Source organism: Carcharodon carcharias, chromosome 4 (assembly GCF_017639515.1).
Source record: "Carcharodon carcharias isolate sCarCar2 chromosome 4, sCarCar2.pri, whole genome shotgun sequence".
Taxonomy (NCBI): domain Eukaryota; kingdom Metazoa; phylum Chordata; class Chondrichthyes; order Lamniformes; family Lamnidae; genus Carcharodon; species Carcharodon carcharias.
The window spans coordinates 166,344,304-166,369,278 of NC_054470.1; the positions used below are offsets into that span (position 1 = coordinate 166,344,304).

The window sequence follows — 24,975 nt, forward strand, 5'->3', positions numbered from 1 at the left end:
GCTTAATTTGAACACGTCTACATTGAAATGTAAATTGCACACCTGGAAGTATTAAAAATTGCAAAAGAATGAAGCATATAATCTTTCCTAAAATTGTTTGAATTGCAAAAGTAGTTTGGAAAACATCTGCATTTCTGTCAAGAATCGCTTAATTCTGAACACTGACCGGTTGTCACTGAGATTAATGACTTTCAGTTTCTGCATTTCTCCCATTTCTTCAGGCAAGTACTCCAATTTGTTGGAATGAAGGAACAGGACAGTCACATTCTTCCAGTTACCAATCTGAGGCAAATCAAATCATTACAATTTGAGACATTTATTTACATCAGAACAGCATAAGTTGGTGTTTAACCAACACAAAGACACAAGCTGGAATTAAGTTACAAGACAGTAATTTGGTGCTTTAGATGAATTCATAAATTGCAGAGGAATTTTGTTTTAGCTATTATGTAGCAGAGCATCAGAGACAGCATGAAGGTTAAATGATAAGGAGGGCCATTTTGCAGGCTCTGCAGCCACACAGCAAACATGTAATTGGTATTTCAAAGACGCAGCTCCTTTCAGCACAACATAAACAGCTCAGAAAGGTACAGAGCTGAAATGGTGGAATTAATTCCGTACCACTGGATGAATTCCAATACATCACAAAGTTTTGCCTTTATTTAATCACCGTGCAGTTAAACCTCAGCTAACTCAAAGAAATTCACTATGTCATGTGATCTCAAACTAATCTGCTTAGATGGGATTTCCATCCTGGAAAGAGGACAAGCAGCTCAAATTTCCTACAAGGTATGACGGCCCCCTTCACCTTCATAGCTCTCTCTAAACTCAGAACAAAATTAAATATCAATATTTCTGCATCTCTAATGTGTGGTTTTAGCAGACAATTCAGTGAAAATGTTTTTGCTAATCAGCAGGACAGTAACCTACACCTATGAAATCCTGTATTCAAAAATTTTCCTCAATGAACAGTATCCATAGAAGTTTTACATTCTTACGTGGAAATATTGCAACTCTGTTGTAACCACTGAAATAACTTTTTCATATAGACGATACAGAATATGCAAAATGGTACAGTGGAAGAGAGGACATGATAAATTTTAGGACAGGCTTGGATAAATTTTTGGCAGACAGGTCCATTGAGGATATGACATATGAGGTGGGGTATTAAGTCTGACTTTGCAGCCAGCCTCGCAGATTCTTTGCTTCTTTTGTAGAAGATCCATTTTACTCTTGGAATCTGATGTATTAACATTAAAGTTTACAAATTCCATCTGTGTGGTTCCAATCTAAAACAAATAGTGAGGTATGTTTTTATAATGCTAAACACTTAAATTTAGCACAAAACTTAATACTTTAGTAGAGATAAACAGACATCTAACTGTTCACAGACTTTAAAAGTTGCCTTGGGTGCTTTTCTACATTAAAGATGCTATATAACTACACCCTGTTGTCAAGAAACCCAGGATGACAGATTCAAACCCATAGCAAATTACATAATTAAGGTTGAGAACAGCAAAAGGCAAGGTGTCTGGAGCTCAAACCTGGGATTTTGAATGTGTGGAATGATAGGAAGGCAAAGCAGCTGGATGCTGAGAAAGAACACAGAGGAGCAGCAATGATGTTAAATATGTAGCAGTTCACACTCATACACTAACCAAAGATGCAGAGTGGGCAAAAGGCGACGGTAGGGACAACCTGATCAAGATATATCCTCAATTTAAATTTTATGTGGCTGTAATAATGTTAGTTCTGGAGACACAGACAACATTATTGATGCTGGGTGGCATTAGACCAGAAGACATAGGAGCAGGAAGCCATTCGGCCCATCAGGTCTGCTCTGCCATTCAATGAGATCATGGCTGATCTGATAATACTCAACTCCACTTTCCTGCCTTTTCCCCCAAAACCCTTGATTCCATTACTGATTAAAAATCTGTCTATCTCAACTTTGAATACACTTAATGACCCAACCTCTACAGCCCTCTGTGGCAAAGGATTCCACAAATTCACTACCCTCAGAGAAGAAATTCCTCCTCATCTCTGTATTAAATGGGTGTCCCCTTACTCTAAGATTATGCCCTCTGGTCCTAAACTCTCCCACAAGGGGATAAACCTTCTCAGCACCTACCCTGTCAAGCCACCTAAGAATCTTAAATGTTTCAATAAGGTCACCTCTCATTCTCCTAAACTCCAATGAGTACAGGCCCAACCTACTCAACCTCTCCTCATAAGAAAATCCTTCCATACCTGGGATCAGCCTAGTGAACCTTCTCTGGGCTGCCTCCAATGGCAGTATATCATAAACAACTTTTTTATTAAATCTAGTGTAATTAGCCCTTTCAGTACAATATATTGCAAAGTAAAATAAGAAGTTGTTAACCACAGACGTTCACAATGTGTTTGGAACATAGAAAGTGGAGTAGGCCAGTCAGCCACTTAATCCTGTTCTACTATTGAATTGGATCATAATTGATCTCTACCTTAATTTCATTTTCCAGTTATAAAACTTTACTCCATTTCCATTTAACCAATAATTAGGAATCCAATATTGTCAAAATAGGCTATTTAAACATATAGGATATAGTCAGACACAGGATCTAGGAAGCACTTAAAAATCAGTATTTATTATATAAAAAAAGTTTGAATCGCTGAATCCAAGATAATTACTTTGTAATAAAACATCTGAGCTATGAATGCTGACTACAGCATTTTAAATAAATACTTGCAGTAATGTAGCATTTCATCATGCTGAGATGTCTCAAAGAATTACCAAAGTCAACTTTTAATTTCTGTTTAAATAACAGATTTTCAACAAATTTATGAATGTACAGGAAAAGATTGAGTGCAGATGTCAATAAAATGACTGGAATTTTCAAGTTTTGTTCATAAAGCAAGAGTTAAGTTGATAATTTAGTTACCTCTGAAGGAAGTTCTGTTATGAAGTTATGGTCTGCTGCAAATGTTCTTTGATTTTGTAATTGCCCAATTGTAGAAGGTAGAGCTTCAATTTCATTAAAACTGCAATCAAATTCTTCTAAACATGAAAGCCTACAGAAACACAGATACATAATTCATTGCACATAACTAAGAATGTATTGTTTACATACTTCTCTCAAAAACATTCCGTATAGGCTAAACCATGGAAAAGATGTGTTACTGACAAATGATTCCTTTGACAAGGACTCACACGACAAGCAAATAGGGTGCAAAATCATTTCTTACCTAAGCAAGGATGTCTGTTTAAAATAATCTACCTGTGCCACAGATTAATTTTCTACCAATTTGAAATACCTACCCTCCTACTGAATCTGGCAAATTTATTAGTTGATTTTCATCCACCTTGAGCGCAGTTAGCTTCTTAAGAGAACCTAAAAACAATAGTAATGAATCATTAAACAAGAAATTAAGAGATGCACAATAGACCCCAGAAGAATTTCAGTTCAAAACTGTAGAATATTTCAATATGTTCAAATTCTAGTGACAGCACCATAAGGAGAAAGACCATGTGGTTCAACCATATTCAATTTACGGTTTGCTAATGGCCAGATTTTGCAGTAGTAGTGACAATGAGGCTGTCATGGCTTACTGCCCTTATGAAATAAATAGCTCAGCAACGTACTCATCCACACATGGGGAGTTAAATGTGGAAATCAGGAAGTTGTTATTCGATATGCCATGCTCTTCTCCAAACTACACTAATATCCCGCCAATAAATTCAGCTTTAGACACTTGAGGGGCATGATGTTGCAGACCTTATCTACTAAACATGCTGTAAAAACATTCGGGCTTGACCGTTCAAGTATAAATGAATTTTTTTTGATAGGGTGACAAGGTTTAATTACTTCTAAACCTCTCTGGCACTGAAAAAACAATTTTTATAATTCGACAGTCTCATTCCTTCAGATTTATTTTGTTTTAATTCCCAGAAATAATGTATAAGGAAGAGACTTTTAAAAAACATTTTCTTATCTCTCTTTTAATTTTACTTGCTGAAAATGAATTTACATTGAATATTCTAACTCATACTTCCTGGTTTAGACTGGCTCGCAATAAGGATTCCTCAATCTGATTGGTTGAAGAGACATGCCGTTGCTTTCCCTGCTCACACATGGCCAGATCCCCTGTAGAGGGCACTGCTTTACAATAGCTCTCTAATTATCCTAAATTGCCTCACAAATGCTCACTAAAAGTCTGCGCACAGCTGAAAGCACAATGAATGGTGAGTGTTGTTCATTCGCTTCTGATAAAGTCCAGGTCATTATGCTTATCCAAGTTCTATGAAAACTACCTTTTTGATAGATTTCTTTCATACTTGTCTCCTGTCCCACAGGCTGAAATTAAGCTACTACTCTTTCCTCACAGCCCATTAGCCAGGCTCACTTTAATCTTCATCCTTTTACTTTTTTCTGATTTTGTAATTCCTTATTATAAAAGGTACAAAGATCAGAATTGGCTGCAGCGTCATGAGTTAATCACGGGTTAATATTACATCTTTAGTTGGTAGTTTCTGTTCTGGATATATATGCCAAGATTTTAACTGCCACAAAGTCTGGCAAAGTTTACAGCAATCATTTTTTGGTCTTCAAGTACTCAACGGAAAAGGTTTAAATTCACGCATAAATCCACCAATTTAGTTTTACTGTGCAGCCCTTAAGCACTTGAGTTGGGTGAAAAACAGTTAAGATAAATTATAGCATTCAAAGTTGAAGAGCTCAGTGAAGTAAAAAAACCTGTCATCCTCTTCTTCTCTCCAACCCCCAATACTGTAGCTTTTATTATTTCAAGATGTGACCACTGCAGAAAAACATATTGGTTACTATGGAGCTGCACTGGGATTTCCTGGCTTTATAGCTCAAGAGGGGAGGCAGTCTAGAATGAATGTAAACATGGATTAAGAGATAACGAGGAAGTCTCAATTGAACCTAGTTTCATTTTATTAACCATTTTAATTTTTTTCCCATTTTCTGCCAGCTAAAGGTTCTTCACTTTGTGATACTACATTTGACACTATTTATATTTTTCAATTTGCACCTTCAAAGAGCTGTAGGGGTAATACCAGGTTGCGTGATTTACTCACAGATAAAAGGAACATGGGTGCGTTTTCCTCATGAACTGGATTTTGCTTTTGCATTTGGTTTAATCAACAAGTTTATTCCCTCTTCTCAAGATTTTGGCTTTTTTTTTCCAGAACAGCCTATTGGATTAGGTGGTATGTGTCCAGAAGACAATAAATATGGGTTAAAATTGTGGAAAGAGTCATTACTCTTAGGCATTAGGGAAAAAAAATCAAAATAAACACTAGCCAGTGATAAACTAGCAACAGAAAGGAAACTTGGGCATGAAGGTTTACAAAAAAAAGTACCCTGCAATAGGTATTATAAATATGGGAGTTGTTACAGCGAGTTTTCATGTTTTACCATAACGCATCAGCAGATACCATTGGTTGAATTCAAAGAGTTTTGTTCCTTGTTCCAATTTATTCAATTAGTTTTGCTAAAAAATAAACTATTGTTTTGGGCATCAAAGAGAATTCTCTGGCATTTACATTCTAAAAGAAATTTGCGGGACGTTAAACAGCTGACATATTTAATTTATAAAACTGTACGTAAATTTTAAAATTAAGAGTTTAAAAATTATCCTGCAGTTCTGTGTCATTATGAGCAGTTTCTTTGAAGTTATATAAATATTAGTTGTGTATTAAAAAGTACAAAAATGTTCAAAATCTAGAATAATTTAATATTTGCAACTCAAGTTGTTCTCATTCCTCATACCATTGTTTCAAACATACCCTAGTGGATCACGAACTTAAATGCCAATAAAACTAAGTCAGACACTGGAAATATTGCAGTTAAATTTATACCAAAGTACAATTAAGTATTGCTAATACTATACTTTTAGATATAGAACACTTCTTTATTCAAATATTCATGCATACATTATTCACTTAAAAGTAACAAACCAATGGATTCAGGTAGCTGTTGGAGCACATTGCTAGATAGCAACAAGTCCTGGAGGTTCTCACAACCTGATATGGCATCGTCAACCATTTCCACATTGTTTTTGGAAACATCCAAGTAGGTCAACTGCTTTAATTTGCCAATAAACTGTAAGGAGAAAAATAAATAAAATTGAAATTTACCATTCAGTCACATCTTTACCACTAAGCGGTCATACCAACTAAGAGCTCCTTTGATGGTTCAACTGCTACGGTTGATTAGCTGAGACAAACACAGTAGGAAAGCCCCATGTTCAAACACCAATTGATATTAATCAAGCTGAGTGCAAACTAGGACTATGGTATAGTACTAAAACTGACCTCGATGTCTTTGGTTAGGGAAGGGAGTTAAAAAAGAACAGACCTTGCTGAAACTACGCATGAGCATCAGATATGATCATGGTCAGCTATAACTATCTCCAGTTTGAATAACTCACTAACACTCACCATCCAGGCTCACACATGAGCAATGAGTTCTTGCAGATGTAGTGGAGGGCAACAGGTGCCCATGGAACAATACCATAGCAAGGAGCCAACACCTTTAAGAAAGGAGTGCAGAAAGTGGACAGAAGAAACAGAGCAGAACAACAACCAAAGCTCTAAATTTACCAAAGACCTGACATTCCTGTTGGAGTTTCGATGCTCAAGACTTTCTGCAACATTTCTTCAGCCCCACCACAATTCAGTATTAATCAGGAGCATGGCTTAAAATTAGAGCCCAAATTCAGCTGCTGTTGAGTACAGTGGGTTTCACCTCAAGTGTCAAATCAGTTCCCACCATGGTCAGGTAAAACACACATTTGAAGTTCAACTTCTACTGAATCAGTAAATTGATAGGATGTCCCTTTAGGAACAACAGTTATTCTTTGGGAGAAGAAAAATGCGAACATGGCAGGTGAAAAGAATGGGTTCCAGTAAAGGCTTCTTTGGTAGAATAATGATCCAAAATAGTTCAGAAAACCTGCTACATACTAGAATTCTCTACCCATTTGTGGTTATTAGAAGCCAAATAATTATAAAACTCTCCTGTTACCCACTAAGATAATATTTCCCAATGTTACTTTCTTTTTAACATGCAAAGATACATATTCTAGAAATATGAACTCCTTAGTCTGCTCACATAAGAAGCACTTTCCTTCAAAAACCTTTAAAAAGATGATCAAATATATATGGATCATGATTAACTACTCATGCAATTTAAACTACAGAGAGTGTTGAGGCTAAAAGCATATGCATTAATGAGCAGAGATTGCTAAATAACCTCTAGGGATTGGAAAGATGTGCAGAATTTGGTTTGGAAACATTACAATATCAACACACTTGATATATGAAACATAATCTTGCTACAGTATCTGTGGTGCTCTTATGAAACCAGCAAGCTGAAAAGATACAACTAACAAAAAGAGGACAATGCAAATACCTTTCCAGAAGCTTGATTTTCTGCAAACGTCAATGTTTCCTCTTTAGGGATGGGATGGAGTCACACTTGTTTCCTTAGATTTTAGGCCCTCTAGCCCTGGCCCCTCACACCCTCCCAACCACTCACCATGCCACCTCTATGCCAACTCATGACCCCACCCACCACCCTTTGCCCTTACACCTTCCATGCAACTTACCCAGTATCTAGCGTGGGCAGACCTAAGGAGCCATTTTGAGATTAAATAAAATAAAGGCCTAAATATCTATGACAGCCTTCAGTATATATTTTTTTATTCGTGAAAGCCTACTCAAAACTCTTAAATTCCCTTAAGTACTTAACCCCTTAAAAAAACAGACTTTTATTCATAACTCCAAAGAGACAACTAATCCTTTAATAAACTTTGAGCTGTCAATCAATCTGTGAATTTAGAACCCCACACTGAAATGAGATCACTAAGTTTGTGGAAAGCCAAGTATTTTTTCAAATCCTGGCATAGGAGCCTATTTTGTTAATTTTTAAAGGGCTAAGGGTTTAAATAGCTCCACAGCTTGACAGTTCTACAGCCATTATCCACCCTCCATGAGTACTTATGTCTATTCTTTAAAAATTCATTACTCTCATACTGCAGGTTAAGGCCCTTGCTATAGCAAAACTAGAGTCTGCTTGAGCTCAGCACTGAGTTCAAATGGCTTTTCAGAGTTTGGGATTCCCTCATGTGTGAGTAACTCCCCACCCCCTTTCCCCTACTGATGAAAATAGGATGTGTCAGAAATGGGGTGGTACTTCCTAAGCCATGTCCTACTTGCCATTTTTAAAGATCTATGGAATCTCCACAACTCTGCAAAAATCTGGCCCATAAAGTAGAATCATCGATCAACCATAGTTTTCCTGTTAATTACAGAATTATGATGGCACAGGAGGAGGCCATTTGGCTCATCGTGTCTGCACCGTCGCTCCAGATGAGCATTATGACCTAGTGCCATTGCCCTGCTTTTTCCCCAGGTGAATTTGAAAATAGAATTATGTTGGCCTAAAATTGCTGAATAAAATAGGGTGGCCAGTACAATGGTTTTATTTTCAAAATCCACCATGCACCACACATTTATTTTTTACTCATTGTCAACCTGAATTAACAGTGTGTTTATGGGAACATTTGTCAGTATAGATCTAGTGCTTGTGGTCTAATCAAGGTTTTAATGGGCTGCCAGTTTAGCTCCACCTAATTAAATTTATATGATGTTCACGTTATGATTATGGTTAAATTCCTACATTGGTGCAGCATCAATTAGCACCACAGCACAACACATACCCCTGGAAGCATTGCAAGTCTATTGCCATCCATCCAAAACTCTTTCAGTCCCGTCAGTTGTTCTAATACTTCAGGCTAATAGGAAACAGAACAAAAAGACACATTTTTAAAAATACACATACAAGAACACATACAAAAAGATATTTTTAAATAACACTTCAGTGGTTTATCTTTCTAAAACATTTGATCATAGATGGCAACTAAAACTGCCTACTTGGAAAGGACATCCATGGTTGAAAAAAGGTTGGAAAATATGCAGCAGCAAGGCAGGTTAAGATGAATTATTTTGCAGCTAAAATGGAGCAGGCTACGTACATGAACAAATAAAAAAGGCCATTTGCTTCGATTACTTTTAAACCAAAGGTACCTTTTTAAAAAAGAAATACAAATCTGCACATACGTCATGAGAAACCAGTGATTTTCAATGGAACAAAAAGGTAGTCACTGCATTTATCTTGGCCAAGAGTTTGGTTATAAAAGCACTGTGCTGCCAATCTTCTTAGCTTTGTAAATCATGTTCACAAACTCTTTTCCAATGCAGACCAAGCTCTTAACTTCTCATCTGCAAAAAATTCCAAAGTCCATTTTTTTTGGTAGCCCATTCTACAATTCAAATAAATCTTCCTGTTCAATGCTTCCTGTTCTAGGAGGCATTCCATAAACTATCAAAAATCATGGGCCAATTAATTGCTTTACAAATCACAGAGGTGCATTGGTTGAGTTTTTCTTGAACTACTTACCACTTCTGTGAACTCATTACTTCCCAAATCTAATCTCTCCAACTGGGTGAGCCTGCTCATGGTTCTACAAAGATCAAGGATCAACAAGTAAGATATTGGAAAACAAGGCAGTTGACATGAAACAGAGCATACAGATACAGCTTCCGGATATCTAGATCCTAAAGCTTTTTTTAAAATTTTCTATTTTGGGATAGTTAACTTTGCCAATATAAAAAAAACTCAACAATGTTATTTCAAGTACAACTGCTTCAAAACTTTAAGTCTTGTAATTCTAAACAAAATGGAGCTGCTTTGATTAAATCAATCATCCAACAGAATGCTAGCAATCAAACAGTATCAATTGCTTTTAAAAAAATAATTTGAAAGTATGTCCACCTCAGATAACCAAACCATACTTATAGCTTCAACTCTCATTCATTTACAATGAGGTGATCAGGTTACTCTGACATTGCGAGTAGGTTGTAATTTGAAACAGACGGCAAGAGTCAAAGCTTTAAAGTGCCCAAAAGAATGCATTTTTTTCTAAAAAGTCACGCAAGGACAGTAGGAGTGTAAATCCTTCCACACACCATGGCAAAACGTACTGATACTCCACTATTCAGATGGTCATAGTGATCAAATCTTGATCAATAGGTTGTTCACTAAAAAAACATTTTCAAATGGTCTTCCAGTTTGGACAAAATACGTATGACAGGGAAATTCCGTAGGCAGCTATGTTAAAATTCAAAATGAGTCCTGGATTTGTGACAGCTGATTAGCTAAGTGCAATGGGCCAGAATTTACTGTCAAAATAATTGAGGGTAACGCTGCTCACCATTAACCATGTACAAATTGGAAAGCAGCTTCAGGTGACGTTTGAGGGAGGTGCAGTGGTAATGTCACTGGACTGGTAATTCAGAGGCCCAGGCTAATGGTCTGGGGGCACAGGTTCAAAAACCATTACGGAAGCTGGTGGAATTTAAATTCAACTAATAAAATCTGGAATTAAAAGCCAGTCTAATGGTGACCATGAAACCATTGTCGATTGTTGTAAGAGCCCATCTGGTTCATTAATGTCCTTCAGGGAAGAAAATCTGTTATCCTTACGTGGTCTGACCTATATGTGACTCCAGGCCCACAGCTGTCTGAAATGGCCTAGCAAGCCACTCAGTTGCATCAAACCTCTATGAAGTCTAAAAGGAATGAAATGGACAGACCACCCGGCATCGACCTAGGCACCAGTAATGACAACAGCAAACCCAGCCCTGTCAGCCCTGCAAAGTCTGCCTTCCTAACATTTGGGGTCTTGAGCCAAAATTGGGAAAGCTGTCTCACAGACAAGTCAAGCAACAGTCTAACATAGTCATACTCACGGAATCATACTGACAGACAATATCTCAGACACGACCAATACCATCATCATCCTGGGCATACTCTGTCCCACCAACAGGACAGATCCACCAGAGGTGGCAGCACGACGGTATACAATTTGGAGGAAGTTATCCTGGGAATCCTTAACATTGAGTATGGATTCCATGAAGTCTCATGGCATCAGGTCAAACATGGGCAAGGTAACTCCCTGCTGATTACCACAAACCATCCCCCCTCAGCTGATGAATCAGTGCTCCTCCATGTTGAGCGCCATTTAGAGGAAGCACTGAGGGTGGGAAGGGCACAGAATGTACCCTGGGAGGGGGAATTCAATGCCCATCACCACGAGTGGCTTGATAGCACAACTAATGACCGAGCTGGCCTAATTCTAAAGGACACAAGCTGCTGGAAAGGGTCTCTGACAGGTGGTGAGAACACCAACAATAAGGAAAATCTATTCTACCTTGTCCTCACCAATCTACCGGTTGCAGATGCATCTGTCCATGTCAGTATTTGTAGGAGCGAGTCCTTATGGAGACAAAGTCCCTTCTTCACAATGAGGATACCATCCATTGTGTTGTGTGACACTACCGCCATGCCAAATGTGATAGATTTCAAACAGATTGAGCAACTCAAAACTGGGCATCCATGAGGCGCTGTGGGCCATCAGCAGCAGCAGAATTGTACACAACCTCAATCTGCAACCTCATGGCCCAGGATATACCGCACTTGACCATCAACATCAAGCCGGGATCAAGCCTTGTTCAATGAAGAGTACAGAACAGTGTGCCAGGAGCAGCACCAGGCATACCCAAAAATTAGGTTTCAGCCTGGTGAAGCTAATACACAAGATGACTTGCCTGCTAAACAGCAAAAGCAGCAAGTGACAGACAGGGTTAAGTGATTCCACAACTGACGGATCAGATCCGAGCTCTGCATTCCTACCACATTCAGTCGTGTATTGTGATGGACGATTAAACAACTCTCAGGAGGAAGAGGCTCCACAAATATCCCCATCCTCAATGAGGTGGGGAAGCCCAGCACATCAGTGCCAAAGATAAGGCTGAAGCATTTGCAGCCATCTTCAGCCAGAAGTGCCAAGTGGATGATCCATCTCCGCCTCCTCTTGAGGTCCCGAGCATCAGAGATGCCATTCATCAGCAAATTCGATTCACTCCATATGATAGCAAGGAATGGCTGAACTCAGTGGATATTGGCCCTTACAACATTCCGGCAATAGTACTAAAGACCTTTACTCCAAAACTAGCTGCACCCCGAGCCAAGCTGTTCCAGTACATCTAGGAAACTGGCATCTACCCGGAAAAGTGGAAAATTGCCTAGGTATGTCCTGCACACAAAAAGCAGGACAAATCCAACCTGGCCAATTACCAAGATAAAAACAAAAAAACTGCGGATGCTGGAAATCCAAAACAACAACAGAATTACCTGGAAAAACTCAGCAGGTCTGGCAGCATCGGTGGAGAAGAAAAGAGTTGACGTTTCGAGTCCTCATGACCCTTCGACAGAACTTGAGTTTGAGTCCAAGAAAGAGTTGAAATATAAGCTGGTTTAAGGTGTGTGTGTGGGGGGCGGAGAGATAGAGAGACAGAGAGGTGGGGGGGTGGGGCGCTGTGGTTGTAGGGGCAAACAAGCAGTGACGCAAACTGGAGGAACAACACCTCATCTTCCGACTAGGGACTTTACAGCCTTCCGGACTGAATATTGAATTCAACAACTTTAGGTCGTGAGCTCCCTCCCCCATCCCCACCCCCTTTCTGTTTCCCCCTTCCTTTTTTTTTCCAATAAATTATAAAGATTTTCCTTTTCCCACCTATTTCCATTATATAAAAAAAAAACCCCACTAGAGCTATACCTTGAGTGCCCTACCATCCATTCTTAATTAGCACATTTGTTTAGATAATATCACCAACTTTAACTTTAACACCTATGTGTTCTTTTGTACTATTGTTGTTGACATCTTTTGATGATCTGCTTCTATCACTGCTTGTTTGTCCCTACAACCACAGCGCCCCCCCACCCACCTCCCCCACCCCCCCCCCCCCCCCCTCCACCTCTCTGTCTCTCTATCTCTCCGCCCCCCACACACACACCTTAAACCAGCTTATATTTCAACTCTTTCTTGGACTCGAACGCAAGTTCTGTCGAAGGGTCATGAGGACTCGAAACGTCAACTCTTTTCTTCTCCGCCGATGCTGCCAGACCTGCTGAGTTTTTCCAGGTAATTCTGTTTTTGTTCTGGCCAATTACCAGCCCATCAGTCAAACCTTGATCATCAAAGTGATAGAAGGTGTTGTTGACAGTGCTATTAACTCTTTCGAGTACAAACCCGTTTCCATCTGTTTCAGATGAAGCTACATTGTTTCATAGTTTGCCATTGTGAGATTTGAACTCTTGATAATCTTTTAAATCTTTTAAATATCTGTTTCAGATGAAGTTACATTGTTTCATGGTTTGCCATTGTGAGATTTGAACTCTTGATCTTGGGTTTACAAACCCAGTACCATAACCACTTGGCTATTTAGGCCAAGCTTAGAAATAGGCATCACTGATGTCAACTTGTCTTTCATTTGTAACTCTTTTGAGTACAAACATGTTTCCATCTGTTCCTATTCGGATGAAGTTACATTGTTTCATAGTTTGCCATTGTGAGATTTGAACTCTTGATCTTGGGGTTACAAACCCAGTACCATAACCACTTGGCTATTTAGGCCAAGCGACAGTGCTATTAAGTGGCACTTAAACACAATAACCTCCCCACGATGCTCAAATTGGGTTCTGCCAGGGCCACTCAGCTCTGACCTCATTACAACTTTGGTCTAAACATGGAAAAAAGAGCCCAACTTCAGGTGAGGTGAGAGTGACTGCACTTGACATAAAGGCAGTATTTGACCGAGTGCGGCATCAAGGGCCTCTAGCAAAGCTGAAGTCAATCAGAATCAGGGGAAAAATCAGGGTTGGACTCATACCAAGCACAAAGGAAGATGGTTGTGGTTTTTGGAGGTCAATATTCTCAGTCCTCCCCACTTGCCTGGATGAATGCAGCTCCTACAACACTCAAGAAACTTGACACCATCCAGGAAAAAGCAGCCTGCTTGATTGGCACCACATCCACAAACATTCACCACCAGTACAGTAGCAGCAGTATGTACCATCTACAAGATGCACTGCAGTAATTCACCAAGACTCCTCAGACAGCACCTTCCAAACCCACAACTACCACCATCTAGAAGGACAAGGGCAGCAGCTGGATGGGAACACCACCACCTGGAAGTTGCCCTCAAAATCACTTACCATCCTGACTTGGAAATATATCACCATTCCTTCACTGTCGCTGGGTCAATTTTCTGGATCTCCGTTCCTAACAGCACTTGTGGGTGTTCCTACAACACATGGACTGTAGTGGTTCAAGAAGGCAGCTCACCACCACCTTCTCATGGGCAATTAGGGATGGGGATAAATGCTGCCCAAACCTCCATCCCCATGAGTGAACATATTAAAAAAGAAGTGGTGCTCCACTCAGTCCTGAAATGGCATCTCACCATTGCCACATGATTCAAATGTGGCTTGAAATTCATGTACTTGCATGGCAGATATGAAGTAAATTCACCATAAAAAAAGTTGAGGTTTGTCCATTTCAGTCCAAGTACTCTTTTAAAGAGTGTAAAAAGCCTAAATTTGTGCCAATCAGCTGCTCTGACAGTGGAAATTAACTATTTCTGGTTACAGTCTTATTCCTTCTCATACTGTTCGAGATTTAAAAAAATTATTTTGTTCTTGGTCAACCGGAGCAATGACGGGTAAAGTAAAACAGTAATAAAAACAATATTAAATGATATTGGGCCAACATGTATTTTAGCTGGAGAAAAGAGTGTTGCCTCTTCATTTGATCTTGTTTATGCAAGACTATTGCAAAGTTACAAATGTGCATTTGGGATCTGAGAGTATTTTTTTTTCCAAACAAAAAGATCCCACTTTGTTTTTTTGTCTCTCTCAATAAAATCTCTCTTTTCATCTTTGTATATTTTATTCAATATTCTAGTTTGTGCTGTTCAATTCGATTGATTAAAGCGATACGCAATTGTTTACACAGTTCACACAGTCCCAGATACCCACTTACAGCAACTTGCAGTGCAAAATCTTGTAAATTAAACAGGCAAGGGCAAGTCTAGCTGACAGCAGGCGCCATTTATTCACCCATTGCTTCAAATTCTGGCACAATACTATTCTTTCATTGTGGTTCCCTCTCTGACAACGCTCCAGTGCCCAAAGAGCAAAAATAACAACTTTAACTGATGTTAACTCTAAACCCAGCTGTATTCTCCTAGTTGAAACCAATGGATTTGATTTGTTTGAAAATTAGATCTTACAAAATCATGAGAGATTGACAAAAGATGCGTCTGAAAAGGCGTGCTGGCTGCTTTTTTGGCAAATGAACAAGGGTCCTTCAGAATATATCCATCAAAACCTCACAGCTGTGCAGTCTAAAAGGCTGAACCAATACTCTGCCTATGTTTTATCCAAACAGTGCATAATGTCCTAGAGTCTTACCAGATATGGGTTGTGTAACAACTGTATTGCACACCTATTATCCCAGTTGTCTTCAGGACTGGGCAAATCACAAAACAGCCACTCAATAGTCATGCAATCTCATTCACACATTTTTCAAATTCAAGAACAGAGATCTTCATTTAAAAAGGCTGAGAGAAGATTTTTATCCCACGTTCTGAACAGGGGCAATTTATTTATTAACACCTGGGTTATACACTCCAATCCATACAAATACAGTTCAGTCATCTAAAGCGACTGGAGAATCCATTATCATTACCTCAATCAGCACCATTAATAATACCCTTCATCCCACCACAAAGGTGATGCACAACATAATGGGCAAAAATTGTTATCAGTGTCTGAAATAAGACTGTATAAATTATAATGCCCAAATTATGATCCAAGGTGCCTTTGCTGTCACTGTGGAAAAAGCACTGTAGTGATATCAAACACCACTGGAATGGTGTTCTGAAATCCAAGTAACTGAATATTTGACTATAAAGTAGCATTGTAGAAGAAACAACCTTGGACAAATGCTGAAAAGCTGCTGACTATTGATAAAGATACCAGACATTGCCCTAATGATGTATCATATCATTACGTTCGACAGAAAAATAAATGGATAAGTTATTCAAGGCTTGAAATGTTAACAGAGCCTGTGGATATAATTGAATTAAAATTATTTGAGCTCAGGTTCTGTTCAAGTGAAGCCTGTTTGTTCAATTGCAAAATGCTTGCCCAATGTTTAAACTGGGTTATTTGGGTCAAATGCATCATACTGTTCTTGTATATAGAATTCATATGGTAACAAGCACCTGTTTCAACCCATCTTCTGGGGGATTAGCAGTTCCTTCAATCATTTTCTGGTCATGAGTGTGAGAAAAGACAAACTTGCTCTGTCAATCCCAGTGCATTTTCTGTTCATTTTGCTGTCCGACATTCATACTAGCACAAAAATCAATTGTATGGACTAAGTTCATTCTGAACATGTCTACCAACACCAGGCCCAGCACAGGTGGTCCGAACTATCAAAATCAAACATATAAGGATCGTAAAATATGATCTATTTCTGCTCCTTTCACACAGATTTTCACATGAACAGTCAACTCTGATATTAACATTACTAACACAGTAAAACAATACACTACCTTCGTGAATCTCCCCTTGATATTCACAGGTGCATTCAGAGCCTTGTATTAAACTATACACTGGTTTCTGTTTTTGCAATCACTCTTTGTCAGAAATAATCAAAGTAGCTTAATATCTCTATTAAGTTTCCAGATATACACATGAGATATTCACAGTCTGGGGTACTTGAGACAGTGCTCCCAAAGGGGTAGAAAAAGATTAATAGGTTAATGGGGAAGGTGGTGTGCAGGGAACCAGAAAGGGCTGCAAGTCCTCTTCATATTTATACATTTAGCAAAGTGCAGTGAAAGAGGGAGTCCAGGATGGACTTGGAAAATACAATAGACAGAATATGGAAAATGTTACAAGTTGGAAATGAACTGAAAATGCTATGGATTTGGGGAGCCCAAATGCAGATTGGGTGATCGCAGAGCTGAACGCCACCATTCAGTCTGCAAAGCCTGACCTTGGGCTTCTGGTCACCTACCATTTTAATCAGTCATAGAGGTCTACATCACAGAAAAAGGCCCTTCGGTCCATCAAGTTTACACCAGTCCAACAAGTACCTAACTATTCTAATCACATTTTCCAGCACTAGGCCCATAGCCTTCTATGCCACGGCATCGCAAGTGCACATCCAAATACTTATTAAATGTTATGAGGGTTTCTGCCTCTACTACCCTTTCAGGCAGTGAGTTCCAGGTTTCCACCACCCCCCTGGGTAAAAAAATTCCTCACATTCCCTCTGAACCTCCCGCCCTTTACCTTAAATCCATACCCCCTGGTTACTGATCCCTCCACCAAGGGGAAAAGTTCCTTCCTGTCTACCAACCCTTCATAATTTTATACAACTCAATCATGACCCCCCTCAATCTCCTCTGCTCCAGGGAAAATAACCCCAGTCTATCCAATCTCTCCTCACAACTAAAACTCTCCAGCCCAGGCAACATCCTGGTAAATCTCCTCTGCACTCTCTCTAGTGCAATCACTTCCTTCCTATAATGCAGATTCCAGAATTGCATGCAATACTCTAGCTGCGGCCTAACCAGTGTTTTATACAGTTCCAGCATAACCTCCCTGTGCTTATGTTCTATGCCTCGGCTAATAAAGGCAAGTATCTCATATGCCTTCTTAACCACCTTATCTACCTGTCCCGTTACCTTAAGGGACCAGCGGACATGCACACCAAGCTCCCTTTGTTCCTCGGTACTTCCCAGGGCCCTACCTTTCATCGTCTATTCTCGTGCCTTGTTTGTCCTGCCCAAGTGCATCACCTCACACTTATCCGGATTAAATTCCATTTGCCACTGATCAGCCCATCTGACCAGCTCATCTATATCCTCCTGTAAACTAAGGCTATCCTCCTACTATTTACCACACCACCAACTTTTGTGTCATCTGCAAACTTACTGATCAACCATCCTACATTCAAGTCTAAATCGTTTATATATACCACAAACAACAAGGGAGCCAACACTGATCCCTGCAGAACCCCACTGGACACAGGCATCCAGTCACAAAAACAACCCTCAACCATCACTCTCTGCTTCCTGCCACTCAGCCAATTCTGGATCAAATTTGCCAAATTGCCTTGGATCCCATGGACTCTTACCTTCGTTATCAGTCTTCCATGTGGGACCTTACCAAAAGCCTTGCTGAAGTCCAAGTAGATGACGTCAAATGCATTGCCCTCATCTACACACCTGGTCACCTCTTCGAAAAATTCAATCAAGTTGGTCAGACATGACCTCCCCTTAACAAAACCATGCTGACTGTCCTTGATTAATCCCTGCATCACCAAATGTAGATTAATTCTGTCCCTCAGAATTGCTTCCAATAGTTTCCACACCACTGAGGTTAGACTGACTGGCCTGTAGTTCCCTGGTTTATCCCTTCCTCCCTTCTTGAATAACAATACCACATTGGTTGTCCTCCAGTCCTCTGGCACCTCTCCTGTGGCCAGAGAGGTATTGAAAATTATTGCCAGCGTCCCTGCTATCTCCTCCCTTGCCTTACTCAACGGCCTGGGATGTATTTCATCAGGGCCTAAAGATTTATCTACTTTTAAGCGTGCCAGACCACTTAGAACCTCCTCCCTTTCTATGCTAATTTCTTGAATTATATCACCAGTCCTTATGCCTAATTTCCATACCCACGTTGTCTCTCTCACTTATGAACACTGACACAAAGTATTCATTTAGAACCCTACTTACGTCGTCCGGCTCCACACACAAATTACCACGAGGGTCCTTACTGGGCCTTGCTCTTTTCCTAGTTATCCTCTTACTTTTAAATGTACTTGTAAAATAACTTTGGATTTTCCTTTATTTTACCTGCCAATGTTTTTTCATGCTCCCTTTTTGCTCTCCTAATTTCCTTTTTAAATTCCGCCATACATATTCTATACTCCTCTAGGGCTTCCGCTGTTTTGAGACCTCAGTATTAGCCATAAGCCTCCCTTTTTCTCTTTATCCAACCCTGTATATCTCTCGACATCCAGGGTTCCCTGGATTTGTTGGTCCCACCCTTTGCCTTTATTGGAATATGTTGGCCCTGTACTCTCCATATTTCCTTCTTGAATGAGTCCCACTGCTGTGATGCAGATTTACCTAAAAGTAGCTGCTCCCAGTCCACTCTGGCCAAATCATATCTGATCTTATTAAAATTGGCCTTCCCCCAATTTAGAACTCTGATATCTGGCCCATCCTTGTCCTTTTCCAGAACAACATAGAATCTAACAGAGTTATGATCACTATCTGCAAAATGCTCCCTCACTGATACCACTGCCACTTACCCAGCTTCATTCCCTAAAATTAAGTCCAGTCTCTTGTAAGGCCTTCTATGTACTGCCTTAAAAAGCTCTCCTGGATGCATTTTAAGAATTCTGTTCCCTCTAAACTTATGACACTATGACTAACCCAGTTAATGTTGGGGAGGTTGAAATCCCCCACTATTACTACCCTTTATTTTTACACTTCTCTGATATTTGCCTACATATCTGCTCTTCTATTTCTCTCTGACTGTTTGGGGGCCTGTAGTACTCTCCCAGAAATGTGATTGCTCCTTTTTTGTTTTTCAGTTCTACCCATTTGACTTCATTTGAGCAGCCTTCTAAGATGTCATCCCTCCTTACTGCTGAAATTGATTCCTTGATCAATATTGAGATACCCCCTCCTCCTCTTTTACCTCCTTCCCTGTCTCGCCTGAAGGCCCTATATCTTGGTATATTGAGCTGCCAATCCTGCCCCTCTCTCAACCATGTCTCTGTGACAGCAATGATATTATACTTCTCTATCGCAATCCCATCCTAGCCTTAGCTTCTGCAATATTCCAAAGAAGCTCACTGGAAGTTTGATCCTTTGATCAGGCACCTCACAATCTTTGTTGAACTCAAATGTTGACTCCAATTTCACATCACACCTTTTTCTTTTAATCAAAATATTCTCCTGCAATTAATACGGTGATTGGTTTATTAAGCCTTCCTAGAACTTAAATTTTTTTTAAACATTGTTTCTTAAATTAGGGTTTTAAGAGATTGCCGGTATTATAATAACGTTAAAGTTGTTTGTTACTGTTTTCAAAGGAAGACTTGGCCAGCTTTTGTATGCAAATGTAATTCATATCATGACCAGGTTCAGATCCAGCAACTTTTGAGCCAGGTTTGTGATAGCGTAATTTTTGAGTGGATATTATTTTTCTAATACTGGAATAACTGCCTTTGAATCAATTCTACTCATGAAAACTCTCTTCCTACATTGTTTACAAGTTGATGTGGAGTTATGCTGGAATGCATTCAGTAGAACAGTGCCTCATCCGCAGCCTGCGTGCTATACTCAGCCAGCTATTAGCCAGGCTTAATTGTTCAGATAGGTTTTTGATCTACAAGGGAGTCAAGGGTTATGGGGGATAGGCAGGAAAATGGAGTTAAGGCCACAATCAGATTAGTCATGATCTTCTTGAATGGTGAAGCAGGCTCAATGAGCTGAATGGGCTACACCTGCAGCCATCTCTTACGAACTTATTCAATGTTAATTGTGGCAACATTTGGATATGCGAGACTTGAACATGGGAGGATCAGTATTCATATCAATTGGAAATGTGTCATTCAGATATCTTTTGATTGACAGTTTCAATTAATTGTAAAAATAGCTTTTTTGTTTCTCTTTTTGGTTAGCATAATTTCCAAAAACCTGGTCTGTCTTCATTTTTGTTTTATTAGTTTGCTGTTCAATGTAACAGGAATTGGTACAGAGAAAGCTAAATCCCATGTTAAGACTTTTGTCAGTTATGTATGCTAATATTTCTAAGGAGAGTGCTTAAAGCTAAAATCTACATGGAAATGCCTCTACCAGTGTCCACTTGCCAACCAATCAGCACTGTCTTCTCATACAGTATAAAGTTGTTGCTTCTCCTGACATTGGTATTCTTGTGATTGTCCTGATGAGTCTTACAGTATATTATAAAGGATGTAATAGCACAGCATTTAGAAATGCATAATATAATCAAATAGAGTTAGCATGGCTTCATGAAGGGGCAATCATGCCTGAAAAATTTATTAGAATTCTTTGAGGTAACAAGCAAGATAGATAAAGGGAAACCAGTAGATGTAATATATTTGGATTTACAAAAGGCATTCGATAAGGTACCGCACATAAGGCTGTTTAATAAGGTGAGAGTCCATGGTGCTGGGTGTAATATATTAGCATGGATAGAGGATTGGCTAACAAATAGAAGACAGTTGGGAAAAGTGGGGCATTTTCAGGATGGCAACCTGTAACTGGGAATGCCACAGGGATCAGTGCTGGGGCCACAATTACTTAAAATATATATTAATGACTCAGATGAGAGAAGTGAATGTACGATTGCCAAGTTTGCAGGTGACACAAAAATAGTTGGGAAGGCAAGTGGTGAGGATGACACAGAAGGAGTCTACAGAGGGATATAGACAGGTTAAATGAATGGGAAAAAACTTGGCTGATGAAATATAATATGGGATAATGTGAGGTTATGCATTTTAGCAGGAAGAATAGAGGAACTGAATATTATTTAAATGGAGAACGACTGCCGAAACCTACAGCATAGAGGGATTTGGGAGTCCTCATGCAGGCATCCCAAAAAGCTAACTTATGAGTTTGGCAGATAGCAGGAAAGGTAAGTGGAATGTTGGCCTTTACTTCAAAGGGAATGGAGTAAAAAAAATAGGGAAGTCTTGCTAAAACTATACAAGGCACTAGTTAGACATACCTAGAATACTGTGAACAGCTTTGGTTGCCTTATCTAAGGAAAAGTATACTGGAATTGGAAACAGTCCAGAGAAGTTCACTAGGCTGATCCTGGGTATGGAGGGATTTTCTTATGAGGAGAGGTTGAGTAGGTTGGGTCAGTACTCACTGGAGTTTAGAAGAATGAGAGGGGACCTTATTGAAACATATAAGATTCTTGGAGAGCTTGACAGGGTAGATGCTGAGAGGTTGTTTCCCTCGTGGGAGAGTCTAGGACCAGAGAACATAATCTCAGAGTAAGGGTTGCCCATTTAAAACAGTGATGAGGAGGAATTTCATCTCTTAGAGGGTAGTCAATCTGTGAAATCTTTACCACAGAGGGCTGTAGAGGCTGGGATGTTAAGTATATGCAAGACAGAGACAGACAGATTTTTAATCAGTAAGAGAATCAAGGGTTATGGGGAAAAGAAAGGAAAGTGGAGTTGAGGATCATCAGATCAGCCATGATCTCATTGAATGGCAGTGCAGACTTGATGGGCGGAATGGCCTACTTCTGCTCCTACATCTTATGATCTTAAGAGTGAAAGACGAAAAGCTTTGACAACATTTTTTCAGCAATGCTCAAATCTTTTATTGTTTTGAAATACACACTGTAACTTAAGTGAAGCAGTATAATCTAACTAAATCTGCCAACTTTGCTTGTGCTTCTGGCTAATGATATTAATTAAACTTGATCTTTAATTTTTTGTCCATCATATGGTCATGTGGTGCATTATTAGAGAGTGCAGACTGCACTATTTCCAATGCAGACTGTGATGTTTATCCAGAGACTTACTATCCTAAGTACTTAGCACACAAGGTCAGGTTTTAGCCTAGTACAAGCCTATGCGTGTCTATGAAAACCTCCTTTCACACAAAGCACAGATAGAAAATAGCAAGTACCCTGAATCAGAGGAAATATTTCTTCTCAATTGCTTCTGGAAATATCTGAAGATACTTGCTTATGTTTTGAGGCACCAAGCGGACACTGGTGAGCTTATGTACCACTGATCTAAGTGAAGGGTTCAAACGTCAGCACCATATATAAAGACTATAAAGTCGAAAAAATAGTCATTTGCTAATACAGAACTTGAGCATCGCTGAAAAATAAAAAGAGGCATTCACTGGTTCATTCCCTGCGGCAATATCTTGGCCAATCAGAATCAAGCTGCCTGGTTTAAATTTCAAACAATGTTAGGCAGTTAACAGTCAGTCACCATCAACCAGTGCATTCTCCATGGCAATGCCTCTACCAAAGTCTATCTGCCAACCAATCAGCACACTCTTCTCATATAGTATAACTAGGTTTGTTTCCCAATATTGGTATTTTCTTGTGAATTGTCTTGATGAGTACAAGGCGAAAAGCTTAGACAAAAAGGCCTCTCTTTTCAGCAATAAAGATGTAGAACTGTAACGTTATTTAATCATACTAGTTATTTCAACACTAAACAAACAATCAGTAGATAACGTGCAAGAGAAAACTGTTGACCAATACTGAAATTATTGGCAACAATGTCAAATAGCTACAGCAATTGAAATATTGGGATACTGTAGCAAGCGGTTATGTTACTAGACTAGTAATCCAGTCGCTTGGAATAATTATCTGGAGGCATGAGTTCAAATCCCAACACGGCAGCTGGGAAATTTAAACCCAATTAATAAATCTGGAATAGAAGACTAGTACCAGTAACTGTGCCCTTGAAACTACCAGATTGTTGTAAAAAAGTCTATTTGGTTCACTGTTGTCCTTTTGGGAAGGAAATCTGCCATCCTTACCTAATCTGGCCTATATCTGACTCCAGACCCACAGCAATGTGGCTGACTCTTAACTGTGTAAAATGGCCTAAAAACCATTCAGTTGTATTCAAGAAAGCGGCTCGCCACTCAAGACTAAAAGCAATGGACAATAAATGCTGGTCTTGCCAGAGGCACTCACACATCTGAATGAATAATGAAAGAAAACATAAGGTCCATTGAATAAAGGCCCAAACAAGTGAGACCGATACAGTGAAACAATGCCAAATGGCAGGGATGGGACATTGTCCAGTTATCCTCATTGTCCTGGAAAATTAATCAAGGCAATGAAAAGGAATCCAAGGGCTCAAGTTTTAAATCAAAGATCTAAGGAAAGAAGGCACTTATACTTTACAAAACATGGTTTTTCCACGGTCAACACCTCCAAGTAAATGCACCCAGCCCCACTCACTTCATTGAATTTACATAGTGCACTACATGAAGATAAACAGCCCAAAGTGCTTGACAGAAGTATAATTAGACAAAAATAGATGAGCCAAATGGGGAGATATTAAGAAAGGTGACTAAAACCTTGGTCACTAATTTTAAGTCTTAAAGGTGCAGGAAGTATACAGTGATGGGGAGGCGTTTGGTGGGGAAATTCTGCAACATAGGTTCTAGACAGCTGAAAGTGTGGGCACCATTGGTGAGGCAAGATGGGTGGGGTCAGAGGTTGGGGGTTACTGTTGGCACGGGAGGCCAGATGCTTTTTGTTTATAATGCAAGTAACTGATGCATTGAACCAACTTGAAATCAATTTGCACATTTGCCACAATCAAGTTTTTCCCACAAGGCAGCCATATTCAAGCTCAGTGGGACCTGGCTTCTCAGAATATGCAGAAGCAACTGATAATATAGAAAAATAAAAGTCGCACTAGTACCGGAGGGCCATGGGCTGCTCTCACATCAGACAGAGATGACTGGTGCTGAGTTTAACCTGAGGGTCACCCACCACACCTCAGGCAAGGGGCGAGGTTGAGAAGGTAGGGCTTTCACAGATGACCTCAGCCAGTACGGGAAATGAACCCGCATTGAACTTGTAGTTTGAGATTTGGGACTGGTGCCAAAATGCTCGCTCTGCATCACTTGGCACCCAGCCAAGTGAGCTAACCAACACCCCCACCCCCCCCACCACCACCCCCCCCCCAAATAATATAGATAGAGCAGTGCAGAGTGAGCATTTTGGCACCACTCTCCCAAATCGCAAACTACAAGTTCAAATGCTTCAAGAAAGCCAAAGCTATTTTTTTTTTAAATAAGAATAATTAATTTTTCTGTAAAATGCAGGGCAAGATAATAAACTGAAATTTTCAACCACAAACTAAACTCAAACTGGCAGCCTTATTAAATAGACTGCTACTTCAGTGCCACAATTACAGAGGTTTTTGAAGATTTTTAAGGCAATT

At 39.6% G+C, this 24,975-nt stretch overlaps 1 protein-coding gene across 5 annotated transcripts in view; it reads right to left on the reverse strand.

Annotated features, from left to right (window-relative positions):
- The window catches only part of erbin (erbb2 interacting protein), a 313,059-nt gene that overhangs the window by 94,139 nt on the left and 193,945 nt on the right, over positions 1 to 24,975 (reverse strand). For all 5 annotated transcript variants that reach the window (XM_041185895.1, XM_041185894.1, XM_041185891.1 and 2 more), the window contains exons 7-12: positions 9,468 to 9,531; positions 8,728 to 8,802; positions 5,963 to 6,107; positions 3,299 to 3,371; positions 2,922 to 3,051; positions 167 to 282 (exon numbers count right to left, since the gene is read on the reverse strand). In XM_041185895.1, the coding sequence (XP_041041829.1) occupies positions 167 to 282; positions 2,922 to 3,051; positions 3,299 to 3,371; positions 5,963 to 6,107; positions 8,728 to 8,802; positions 9,468 to 9,531 (603 nt within the window). The remainder of the gene's footprint in view (positions 1 to 166; positions 283 to 2,921; positions 3,052 to 3,298; positions 3,372 to 5,962; positions 6,108 to 8,727; positions 8,803 to 9,467; positions 9,532 to 24,975) is intronic.